This window comes from Panthera onca, chromosome B3, assembly GCF_046562875.1.
Source record: "Panthera onca isolate mPanOnc1 chromosome B3, mPanOnc1 haplotype 2, whole genome shotgun sequence".
Lineage (NCBI taxonomy): Eukaryota > Metazoa > Chordata > Mammalia > Carnivora > Felidae > Panthera > Panthera onca.
The window spans coordinates 51,582,507-51,595,244 of NC_138344.1; the positions used below are offsets into that span (position 1 = coordinate 51,582,507).

General features: G+C 36.5%; 1 protein-coding gene and 1 pseudogene across 6 annotated transcripts in view; both read left to right on the forward strand.

The window, feature by feature from the left end:
* The window catches only part of ATOSA (atos homolog A), a 116,211-nt gene extending 107,933 nt beyond the window's left edge, over positions 1 to 8,278 (forward strand). For 5 of the 6 annotated variants that reach the window (XM_060618491.2, XM_060618489.3, XM_078448625.2 and 2 more), the window contains exons 11-13: positions 1,957 to 2,025; positions 4,295 to 4,494; positions 7,697 to 8,278. In XM_060618491.2, coding sequence (XP_060474474.2) covers positions 1,957 to 2,025; positions 4,295 to 4,494; positions 7,697 to 7,850 — 423 coding nt within the window. In that variant the 3' untranslated portion in view covers positions 7,851 to 8,278. Of the gene's footprint in view, positions 1 to 1,956; positions 2,121 to 4,294; positions 4,495 to 7,696 lie in introns of those variants that run through there. The other variant, XR_013556291.2, reaches the window with a different exon arrangement.
* Positions 8,279 to 8,945: 667 nt separating this feature from the next.
* LOC144616592 (NADH dehydrogenase [ubiquinone] 1 alpha subcomplex subunit 3 pseudogene) lies at positions 8,946 to 12,547 on the forward strand (annotated as a pseudogene).
* The last annotated feature ends 191 nt before the right edge of the window (positions 12,548 to 12,738 follow it).

Consider the following 12,738-nt stretch of genomic DNA (forward strand, 5'->3'; position numbering starts at 1 on the left):
GGGGCACCTGGGTGGCTCAGTTGGTTAAGCGTTGGCTCAGGGTGGTAGGATTGAACCCCACAATGGACTCTGCACTGACAGAGGAAGGCTGCTTGGGATTTTGTCTCTCTCCCCACCTTTCTCCCTCTCTCTCTGACCCCTCCCCTGCTTGTGCTTTCTCTCTGTCTCAAAATAAATAAATAAACCTTAAAAAAATAAATACAATAAGTACAGTAACTTTTATAGGTAGAAACATGAATATTCTGACCAACTAAAATAAATTTAATTATTAAAAATAATTATTAAATAATTAAGTTATTTAAAATTACAATAATAAATAATAAAATTCCAAATAATTTCCCAATTTCTGTCTAAAATTTGTAATTTGCTAGTGCCCCTACTGATCTTACGTTGCTTAGAGATGGTTGTAAAGTGTTGGCTTAACCTATAAAGTTTTAAAAATACACATACTCTCTTTATAAATTGATTTAATTATTGCTACCATGTTCTGAAAACTATTAGAATTGTATGTATCAAAGGAAATAAGCATAGGCTTGGTAGTAGTAGTTTTTGCCCCACCAGTTTTCTTATACGTATTTAGGGGAAGGAGGCAAGGAAAGAACAGTAATGTATTGCCTATAGCAGTGCGATTATGAAAGGTAGCTATTATTTGGATATATTTTACTTTTTTTTCCTGAAACTAGGAAGAAGAGGGGCATTATATGCCACAGCTTTTTTCACATAAAGCAGATCATAAGAAATTGTTAAAGCTTCATTATTATTTTGGTTAGAGATGCAGTTTGTTAATATGCTGTTTTTATGCTTTAAATGACCACGTGGTAAATCACATTAGACAAGAACAACATATGTCCTTTCAATGCCCATTTCCACAAACATTTCCTAATATTAATATGTTAATTTAACAGTCTAAGGATGGCATTTGATTCACATAGCAGAGTCTGGCTTTCCTTTTCACCTTTGTGCACTTTTTCTTTTTACCCACCAACCCTGGTCTTTCTTACAAATCCAGCAAAAATGTCTGATGGGACAGTCCTGTTTTATATTTACTTCAGTTGACATGTTTGGTCATGTACAATGTAAAATGATGGGATATGAAATGCAGAGCATGCATTTATTCTACTTAACTACTCGAAACTATTTCCCCAGTTAAAACCAATGAAACAGCCCCCTTTCTAAGAATTAAATATCACAGTTACCACCTGTGGTCGTTTGGTCATCTTAGTTCTCCAGAAACTTGCATATATTCAATTCTAGCTTTCCTTGTTTTAATTTATACGTGCTTCCCGTTGTTTGGGTTTCTGTAGTGATTAGAACATCCTTCTCAGAAAATGATGTTCTCCAGTATAGGGAAGTATAGTACTTCTTAAACTTTAATGTACATATGGTATCATCTGGAGGATCTTACAACTACAGCTCTGATTTGATAGATCTAGGGAGAAGCCATAAATTGTGCATTTCTAACAAGTTTGTAGGTGATGCCGATTATGCTGGTCTATCTCTAGTCAGAAATCCATATATGTAATTTAACTCACTGACTAAAGAATTTACTTCACTATTGGCTAAGACTTAGACCCTTCTGCATTCTTTACTTTTTGTATGTCCAAAGAACAATAAATTAGTTGCTTTTTCATTTCTCTCTTTCCACATGATACAAGAAAATAATCCTGTCTTCTAACTGTATTTCCTTTTTAAGGAACTTCTATATTGTATATCTTAATGGAAATTTCGAACAGTGTAATGTTATTTATTTCAACATCTGCAGGAAGAACAGTAAATTGTTTCCTTTTGGGTGGGACCCTCAATATTTCATACTCAGAATGTATCTATTGATGGGAATGTTTTTGCATACAAATAGAATTCTAAAATTTTAGTAGTTACATAATTTATTATACTTATTTTAGCCTTTCATATACATATGCATCAGTTTGTACTCAATTTGTCTTCTTTTATTTCAAGGGTGTGATTACTTTAGAGTCCCTTGGTAAAAGGGGTTATCGAGTACCTCCTTCAGGAACAATACAAGTGGTATGTGTTTTATAGTCTACAATTGCAATAATCATTCTCTCACATACATATAGAACTTAGCCCTTTCTCCTGCTACTGCTGCTGCAACAACTTTGGTAAGTAACAGTGGGGCTGCAGCTTTCTTTGGAGTTTCCCTGCTCTCTGCCCCAGGAATGGCCATGTGGGGACCTCCATAAAAGGAAAACATTAATAATCTAATCAAGGTGAATGCTTTAGAAAAATAGTATATGACAGTTTACGTAACTTAAATAGAGCTGTTTTCAATGTAATTAGAACTTTACTAGTTCCTTCTATTTAATATAGTTAGTCAGACTGAGATTGACCTATTTAAAAGGAAACCTCAAATGCTAGTATTGCTTTGGCAGGAAAACTTGGGAAACAAAATTATATTATCCCTGGTGTAATAATTTCTAAATTAACCTACTAAAATGGTTACACCAAGTAGAAATGTAGTCTGACAGATGTGAGGGCAGAGAAAGCATCTTTCCTTTTGGTGTAGCTGTTGATCTAGTTTTGGCTCAGGAGAATTCCTTGAGCCCAAAGCAATCCTTCATCATCGTTGGTCTTGGTTTTTCAGAAGAGTAATTTGATATCAAGACCAGTTTACAATTGGGTTCATCTCTAAGTCAGACCCAGGATAATCTTACATGCCCAAAAGTATATTATAAAGCTGGCTCTAGCAGACTGACAAGAATCTAACTGATATTTGTCAGTTATACCTCAAGAAAGTTGAAATTAAAAAAAAAAAAACCAAAAAGTCTAGCTAAGTTCCTTATACTCAGGATCTGGTCTAATTCAACAAGCCTTTTTATGCCTTTTGGCCTCAATGTGATCAATGCTTCACCAGACCACTTTTACTCATCACTATTGTTCAAATACAGCAAGGAGTTTTCTGTACATTTGCTTAGTTCACATCACACAGGGATGAAACATGGTATTATGTGATACATTTGTGTGCAATATATATATTGCAATATATATATATAATTTCACTGAGGAAGAATCATTGCATATTAAAGTAAGACTTTTATGTTAAATGGATTTCTTGAACTAAAAAGAGTGATAATCATCTTGTTTTCTTGCCCTTGGCTATGTAGTTCATGTGAAAGCATGGAAAAGCTAGCTATCAGTTGTCATAATAATGAGGCATAAATCCCAAGGCAGCACGTTCATACCCCTTTGTTTGAGGACTACCAACTTTAATGATTAATTTTAAATCTGAAATTTAGGTGTGTCTTTCATTCCTTATATAGTTTAATTATTTATAAACATGGTTTGAACTTTTAGCTTGCTAGTTGTTGTGGTTGTTGAATGTATTAGCCTTAATCTTAAGACTCACTAGATTTCAAAAGTTGGATCATAATATTGATATATTTCTCATTTTGATTCAGTGAGTGATGTCCAGTGCCACGGATGAGCTTCTGAAAGCACGGGCACCAAGTTACCTATTGATGTGTTGGTAATTTGGTTAAAGTCAGATCAGCAGCTTGGGATCTTGTTTAAAAATTAGTACTTTAAAAAATAATATTCCTCTGGTTATTAATAGCCAAGTATCAATTGAATTTAATTCAGTCTTAACTAAGGATACATATTTTGGTCTATTATAATATTGATGATTTTACACTACAGTTTTCGAAACGAATCCAACTGTGAGAACATGAAGTATTATTTAGTCTACTTGGTAACTAATAATACACCTTATTTTCTAAACTTGGAAAAATTTCCAAATAAGAAAAAGTCTCTTTTTTTAGAACATGTTTTTAATTTTATAGTAACTATACATACCTAGTATACCAAAAAGTCTAGTTTTACCTAGCTTTTTATTTTAAAACAATTTCTATTTACTTATGATCAAAATGTGATGAAAATTAACATTCTGTTTTGAGTACTTTGGGGTTGACACACTTTAATAAAGCTAATGTTTGAAATAAGTGAACTGGAATTTTTTAATCCAGTAAGGGTGTATTTTGCCTACTTTAGTGGAAGCATTTGTAAAAATCTGAACAAAGAGTAAAAGTTTATATTGTCTAATATGAAATTTGTGACTAAAGATTTTGATTTGTTACAGGAAATAAATTGAACCATTTTTTAAAATAGTGATTATCTTTTCATAAACTTATAAAATGTTATTAACTTTAGTTCCCAAAACTAAATTATATCCAGTGGGATTAACTTCTTATTAAAAAGTCTATTTTATTATTGGCACAATTATTTTGCATCAACTCAATAAATCACTTTTTTAAGAATAATTTTTATATTGTTTCTTCAGACCTTATTTAACCCTAATAAGACTGTGGTGAAGATGTTTGTTGTGATATATGACTTACGAGATATGCCAGCTAATCATCAGACATTCCTACGACAAAGAACTTTTTCTGTACCTGTTAAACAAGAAATGAAGAGAAGTGTTAATAAAGAGAACATCCGACATACAGAAGAACGGTTATTGCGCTACCTCATACATCTGAGGTAATGTTTCAAATAAATATGAAAACATGTTACTTCAGAAGAACAACTCCAAATTTTTTTGTTTATTTTAACATGTGTCACTCTAGACCAGTGCCCCCTTGGAATTTGCTTACTTTGGAAACTTTTCATATGCCAAGATGCAGAAAACACAGAGCATATCTTCCTTCATTCATTGTTACTTGTTGAATTAAGGAAGTTTTCATTTATAGCTATGTAATGTAAAATATTTTATATCAAAACAAATTCTGACATATCTGGGGCAGTGAAGCACATTTTCTAAATCAATGCTGTTCAATGGAATTGTAATACGGGGGCGCCTGGCTGGGTCAGTCTGTAGAGCATGGATGACACTCTTGATCTCAGGGTTGTGAGTTCGAGCCTAATGTTGGGTGTAGAGATTACTTAAAAATAAAATCTTAAAAATATTGTAATATGAACTGTATATGTAGTTCTGTATTTTCTAGTAGCCACATTAAAAAAAAAAAAAAGTTGTTAAGAGGGGTGCCTGGGGGGCTCAGTTGGTTAAATGTCTGACTTCGGCTCAGGTCATGATCCCATGGTTCATGAGTTCAAGTCCCCCGTTGGGTTCTGTGCTGACAGCTTGGAGCCTGCTTTGGGTTCTGGGTGTCCCTCTCTCTGTGCCTCCTGCTTGTGCCCTGTCTCTCTCTCTCTCAATAATAAATAAGTATTTAAAAAATTTAAAAATAATAAAAATAAAGTGATAGAAAAAAATAAGAAACAGGAAAGATTGGGGTGCCTGAATGGCTCTGTCAGTTGAGTGTCCAACCTTGATTTCAGTTCAGGTCATGATCCCAGGGGTCATGGGATCAAGCCCTGCATCAGGCTGCTGCTCAGCACAGCATGGAGCCACCTAATAATCTCTGTCTCTCTCTCCCTCTCCCTCTCCCTCTCCCTCTCTACCCCCATTTCCCCACTCACACTCTCTCTGAAATAAAAAAATTTTAAAAAAGGAAACAGGAAAGATTAATATATTTCCTTTAACCCAACATACCCAAATGTTGTAATTTGAATATATAATCAACATAAAAATTATGAATGAGTTATTCTATGTTCTTTTATTGCACTAAATATTTGAAATCAAGTATAGGTTTTATACTAACAGGGCAACTCAGTTTGAACTAGCCACATTTCAAGTGCTCAGTAGCCACATGTCGCTAGTGGCTACTGTATCGGGCAGGGAAGTTTTTAACCCTCATTTATTCATTCAACAAATATTTATGTGTTGAGTATGTTTCTGGGTACTAGGGAACAGCAGTGTGAAAATCTCTTTTCTCATAGAGTTTATATTCTGGTAATTCCATCAGAAATACCTTTCCTCTAACTTGTACTACCCAGGTCACAGCACTAGATTTTGAAAAACCATTTGTTTGTCCTTGAGGTCTATGTTGCCAGTATCCTGAGGTAAGGTTGTGGCCCTGAAATCCTAGTGCAGTTCTCAGGCAATGAGCAAATCTGTTGGTTGGGAGAGAGCTGAATAGTCTTTTGCCTGTAACTTTGTTCTTGGTAATTTTCAGATGCTATTTATAGTAAGTTCTTAACCACATCAGTGACAGTAATTCATTTTAGCCTAACTCCTTACTTCAAAGATCCTATTCATGAGGAGGAGGCACCTCTCATCCAGGGTGCAGGCAGAAGACCTCTTTAATCTGCTGCTAATGGTGACTGCCAGCTTTTTTTCAAGAGATCTGCCTTGTGGTCATCAGGAGTACATGAAGACAGAGCTGTCCACTTAACCCCATACTTGAAAAAGTCTATTAATGGGTTCCCACATAGTATTGCTTATCCTGGGGTCTTCTGTCTGGTGTTCTACATGCTAAGGACATGTTGAACTGGAGCAATGTTTTTAAACCCAACTCTACACTACCTGACATGAGCCTAATGTGAAATGTATACAGATTGTGAAAATGAAAATCTGAAAACAGACTCTGAAGACTTTTTTAAAAAGAGAAATGGTATGAAATAGCAGACTATAAGAATAGATCCCAGCCCAAGCTAGGATAAGATTCAACTCTCTCTAAACTTCCATTCGATACCATTCCTCTTGAAGTTTAACCGCCATAAATAACCAACATTCTCAAAAGTAAACATGAACTACCCCAGCTTTTATATAATCCCCACAGAGTGATTAGATACTTTAAATGCTGTAAAGAAACCTCTTTGGGAAGTATACCATATATATGTATGAGTATGGTATACTTCCCAAAGCTCTCATTTTTCTCCTTCAGATTGAGAAGGTGAAAAAACTTCAGACAGATTGAAAGAGTGAGCTGGCATTCAGCTCACATAAAACTGGCCACCAGATTTTTCAGCTAATTTAGGAGTAAAATTCATAAACCCAAAGAGTATTTCTGCTATGCAAAGGGTAAACCAGAGAGATTAGCACAAAAGGATATGTTTGACTGTCTGCCAGATAAGTTTATATGACAAAAGACTCCAGCACCCTGTATTATGTTATAGGTATTAGCAGGGAATAGATACAGTTCCATATACAGTATTGATAACCATTTTCATTTCACTACAAATTTTTGTCTTTTTAATGATGATTAGGCTTTATTAGCTAGCCATTACTGATGATAGGAGTAATTGTCCTCAATAGTTGATTATTTTCTGTGGTGACTTCTCAAGTGTGGAATCCATTTTAATGTACTCACAATTGGGGGAGGACAAGTTATATGAAATAAGGCAGTCTGTGTGACTGAAAGATGCTAGGGCTGCAAAGCCCAAAAGTAGTATAATTGACTGATATGAACTGAAACTTGACATTGTAGATAAGGGAAAGTGCATGTGTTATGGTGTCAGAGATTTAAAAAAAAAGGATCACATGTGAAACAAGCTTTATAGAAATAAGAAACATCTCTGGGGCACCTGGCTGGTTCAGTCAGAGGAACATGTGACTCTTGATCTCAGGGTCATGAGTTTGAACCCCACATGGGATGTAGAGATTATGTAAATAAAAAAATACCTCTGACATTGTAAGAAGGAAAGGGAGTATGGGATGTTTAGGGAATAGTAAGGAAGAGGCACTTAAATAGCAGCACATACTTTAGCAATGTAAGACTAAGTATCTTGTTAAACAGTTACTCTTAATATTGGTAGCAAGACTCCTTCTTGTTTTCAAAATTTACTGAACTTTATTTTAAAGACTCATTCCCTGAAATAATGCATCTTTTTGTTTGTTTAGGTTCCAGAGTTCTAAATCTGGAAAGATCTACCTCCATAGAGATGTACGGCTCCTGTTCTCTAGAAAGTCAATGGAAGTTGATAGCGGTGCTGCGTATGAACTCAAATCTTACACTGAATCGCCAACAAACCCTCAGTTTTCACCAAGATGTTGATAAGGAGTGACAATTTAAAGCGTTCGCTCAGTACCCAAGTTTGAAAGTAAAAATTAGCATAGAACGGAGTGCACCAATTAACATCCAGGAGGGTGGATCCTCTCCTGTTATCCTGGACCAGTTTTTATTAAAGGATTCCTGGAATGAGATCCACATATTCCAAGTAGACTGGAAACACTCATGTCCTAATCCATTTTGTACTGTTGAAACCACTTCATTGGACATGTTGCAATAGCAACCCCCCCCCTTCCCCAATTAGATTAGTGTTTACACATTTTATTTCTCAGTTATTTAATATTTAATGTTTTCCTTAATACTCAAGTGATGTTTGTCTCTAGTGTTCTAATGTAGCACAAATCCTATGTAAAATCATACTATGTATTTTTGACATTAATGTTGAAATCCAAAATATATGCACAAGTCTTTAATTTTGTGTGTGATGTGTTTTAAGTACTATTCATTTAATTTATTGAAAATGAGAATGAAATGTTGAGCTTCTTTAAGATTAACGCACTATGCAAGCATGTGTACTTTTTATATCTCCAAGGTTTAGTTTTTACAATATCCCATCCTGGTTGCTATCTCACATACTAGTCCTGTAACATGCTGTTTTTGGCAGTGCAACGTGGACTAAGCTGCTTCACGTTCCCTTTGCAAATTCAGATCATTATGCCCATTCATATTCCTTCTAGAACTCCTTACTCCCAAAACAGTTCTATTTTTCCTTAATTGCTACTACAGAAGCTTTACATTAAATTGCTGTCCCATGCTAGATAACTTTTGCAAATTGTTAAAAAAATATGTACTTTGAAAACAAATTAATATTTATATTGTAAATATACGCAAAAACAAAGAAACGTGTATTTGGCTTTTATTTTTAGATGAGATCTTTATGTGATTAACTGAATTTCTGATAACCATCAGACAGTTTCCATTCTAGCTTTACAGCTGACAAGAGGGGAAGGAAGATGTCTTGAGCCTCTTCCCCAAAGAAATTTATCATGTTCTTGCTCAGGGTCACAATAGGAAAACCACTGAGGAAGGGAATTAATTGAGTGCATCAAAAGCCCTCCTTCCATCCCCATAAAAAGAAGGATGGTTTTAGATGTTTGTGCAGGGACAGTGGACAACAGCAGATCAGATAACAAGGCACAGATACTGGGAATGCTGGTACAAAGCAACAAGTGCAGGTTAGAGAATACATACTACTCAAGTAGGCCACACCAAGAGACCGGGGAGTCAAAGATCAGGTGAGCGCTTTGGAATTTTGGAGATGAGAAGGTCCTTATATTGGGATGCAGATAATGGATAGACTATTCAAGGGAAATCAGACCAGTGATGAGTATGTGACTGCAGGCTGTGGGGTGGCCAGCAAGAAGCCTCTTATAAATAACTTTTAAAATACTTGCTGGGGCATCTGGTGTCTCCGTCACTTGAGCATCCGACTTTTGACTTTGGCTCAGGTCATAATCCCAGGTGTGGGATTGAGCCCACATCCAGCTCCCTGCTGAGCATGGAGTCTACTCCCCCCCTCCCCCGCCCCCCCGCTTGTGCATTCTCTTTCTCTTAAGTAAATAAATAAATAAAATACCAGCTCAAGGAGAAAAGGCCACTTACATTCCATAAAGCTAAAAAAAAGTTTTCGGTGGCACACATTTTTGAAGACTTATTCTTGATTTTCAGGCTGTGAAAACAACATGGAATTAGGACCCAAAATGTTGGGATTGTAATTCTAGCTCTAATAGCATCTGATGGGACTGACTCCAGGAATCCTCTAACCTTTCTGGGTCTGTGTGAGAGAATGAGAGTATTGATAATATGCCTTCTTAAATTGTCATATGATTTTTGGAATTGGCATTCCAATATATGTATCTAGACTTACTCATTTGACCAAAGTAAATATTGACAATTTTGAATGAAACTTGGAAAACACCAAGTAGTTAAACCATCAAAATGCTTTAAAAAAAAAAAAAGTTATTCTTTGACCTCTCCAGTAATCCAAAAATTAGTAATATATGTTGATTAGAGGTGTCTTCTTATGTGGATACCTCACTGTAACCTTTCTAGAATTACTGCTAGTACATGGTTTTTCTTGTTTCTGGGTATTTTAAAGGAAATTTCAAGAACATGATTGCAACATCTGGTTGCATCCTGTGCCCTTCCTGGCAAGGGAAACATGCTGGCATTTTGTCCTTCTTCTTAGGGTCTTTTATGCCCATGTTTTTTCCACTTGAGGTATGGTGACCAAGTACAAATCTGCTCTCCCTTGCCCTGGCACTATCTCTATTGTAATAGTTCTTTTCCTACCTGTCTTTTGTCACAGGCAGAGTCTTTACCACTCTTGCCATATCACGCCTCTTTGTATTCATAGACCATGTCACTAGATTGAGTGTTGGCATGCAGGTAAAGATACCAGCAGACAACCTGTCCACCCGTGGTAGGTAATGGGGATCTCCTCATTTACCACAGGCTCACTTGACAGTTCTGCACTCTAACCCAATAAGTCATACTAATAATTTGCTTTGAAAAAGAACTCCAAGTCACAACCTGCAGAAAGTCCTTGGGAATTTTCTTATCAGATGAGAATTAAAAATAGTGATGAAATGGGTGGGGACTGAATGGAAGGCATCCAAAAGAAGATTCCTTCTTCCTGCCATTTCCCCAGACCAGGTCTTTGTCATTCCCAGCCCGAAAGAAAGGAAAGCATTTCTCTTTCAAGGCTTCGTTCTAAGGATCTTCACTCTTACTTAGGTTTGTGAATCAAGTGGTGATCCTTTTTCAAACTTAATTTTAAAAATTCATGCAATATATGTTCATTATAAAAATTTTCACACTACATAATTATGTAAACATGAAAGTCCCTTTCTCTGTTCACCCTTGTAGCTATCATTTTACAGAGGTGGTCACTGTTAAACTTTTGTTATTTGACACCCCATATGGTCTACTGGATCTAGGAATACAGTGTCAGTCTAGATGGGAAGAAGGCTTTTCATAATGGTCGGAATTCATTCTCAATTCCTAAAACTATATGTGCATTGGAATCAGCCCCTTTTACTCTATCATGGATCATCTATGAAAAAGGTGTCCTTTCTAAAAATTTTTATTATGGAAGTACAGTTGACGATATGTATTTTAAACTTGGACACTGGGAGGAGGAAGAGAACATGTGAATGCCTACTATGTGCCAGGCACTGTAAACAATTTATATGTTATTTAATACTTACAGCCATACTGCAGAGAGTATAGATATTCTATAATGAAAGAAAAGGAAGCTTGAAGAGCTTGCCCAGAGTCTCACTGTTAGTAGAAGAATCAGGAATCAAATCTGAGTTAAAGCTTATGTCTTTTCTACCCTACTACATGGGCATTTTGCCTCTTTTTCCATTCTTTCCACTAGTATTTATGGCCTGGCATAGAATATATTTTTCATCAATATTCTTGGCAATACAGCTTATAATATGTGTGTGATAAGTGACATATATAAGGCATGCCTATTAATCATTGTGGGGGGCGGGGAGGGGGAAGACTTAAAAAGACTTCAGGAAGGAAGGAAGGAATGTCCTAAACCAACTCAGAGGCCATCCAACTTAGTATACTGTCAGGAGGCACTCAAGTTAAGGGAAAGTTTAGAAATACATTGTGGCAAATATTTTATGAGATTTAAAATGTTGAAAGTTTGTGAAGTCTCTTCTAGACCCCACTGTTCATCATTATTTTAAATTCATTCAAAATTTTCCTGTCTGAATTTTCAATTCATATAAAGATCTCTCATCTCAGTCCCTAGAGAAGTGGCATCCTCCAATTTCTAAGTTCCATTGCCAGTACTCAAGTGGTTGAAACTGCTCTCTATAGTTATCTGGCCTGTATTACCTATTCAGGTAATCTTTGTTCCCTGGGCTTAGCTCTCAGAAATCACCATTTATCCTCAGGGGTTGTGGTACTCAGTGGCTCAGTTGACTTCCCAAAAGTATCTTCCAGGCTCTTCCTATAGCGTCCTTTTATTAAAAATATATTCTGTTCTTGGGGCACCTAGCTGGCTTGGTCAGTAGAGTATGCAACTCTTGATCTCAGGGTTAAGTTTGAGCCCCACACTGGGTATAGAGATTACTTAAAAATAACATCTTTAAAAAAATAAGCTGGTGCCACCTTCCTCGAGGATACCTGGGCTAAGGAACCAGTGCCAGTTGCATCCTTCACTAAGGAGGCCTCGCTACAATTCTGCCCATCCTTAGCCCCTTCATCAAATATGCCACCATAATTGACCAGGCCACATCCTACAACTATCCAGTGCCCCTCTGAGATGATGGGGACATGCCTGACGTGCCCAGCCACCCCCAGGACCCCAAGATCCAAGCCTGGAGTGGCTGAAGAAATTGTGAGCACTGCTGGTGACATAGAGGAGGCCACCTCCCCTCTGGCCAATAAAATGCAAAACGCAGCCACAAGGGGGTAAATGTATTCTGTTCTTGATCCTTGCTGCAATCTCAGCAACGATGTAGGTGGATTTCCTCTCTCAGCTGCTTGAGGAATGGATGTGGTGGAACATTATTTCCTTGACTCGTACAAACTCTTGGGCTAGTGCACCTAAGCCTCTAAAAGACCTCTGGTCTTTTTAAAGCTTTTTTACACCTACCAAGTTCCAAGCCTGAAAAATCTTGTGCAGGTGTGGATCAGAATCACCAGGGGAGCTTTGATTAAACATGAATACTTGAACCTTGCCTCAGACCTAATGAGGATCTCTGTTAATATGGTTTTTCAGTGATTCTAATCCCTGTGGCTAATTTAATTAATTAAATGATATAAAATTTAAAATTCAGTTTCTCAGTTGTACTAGTCACATTTTAAATGCTTGATAGTCAAGGGGGCCTGGGCGGCTCAGTCGGTTAAG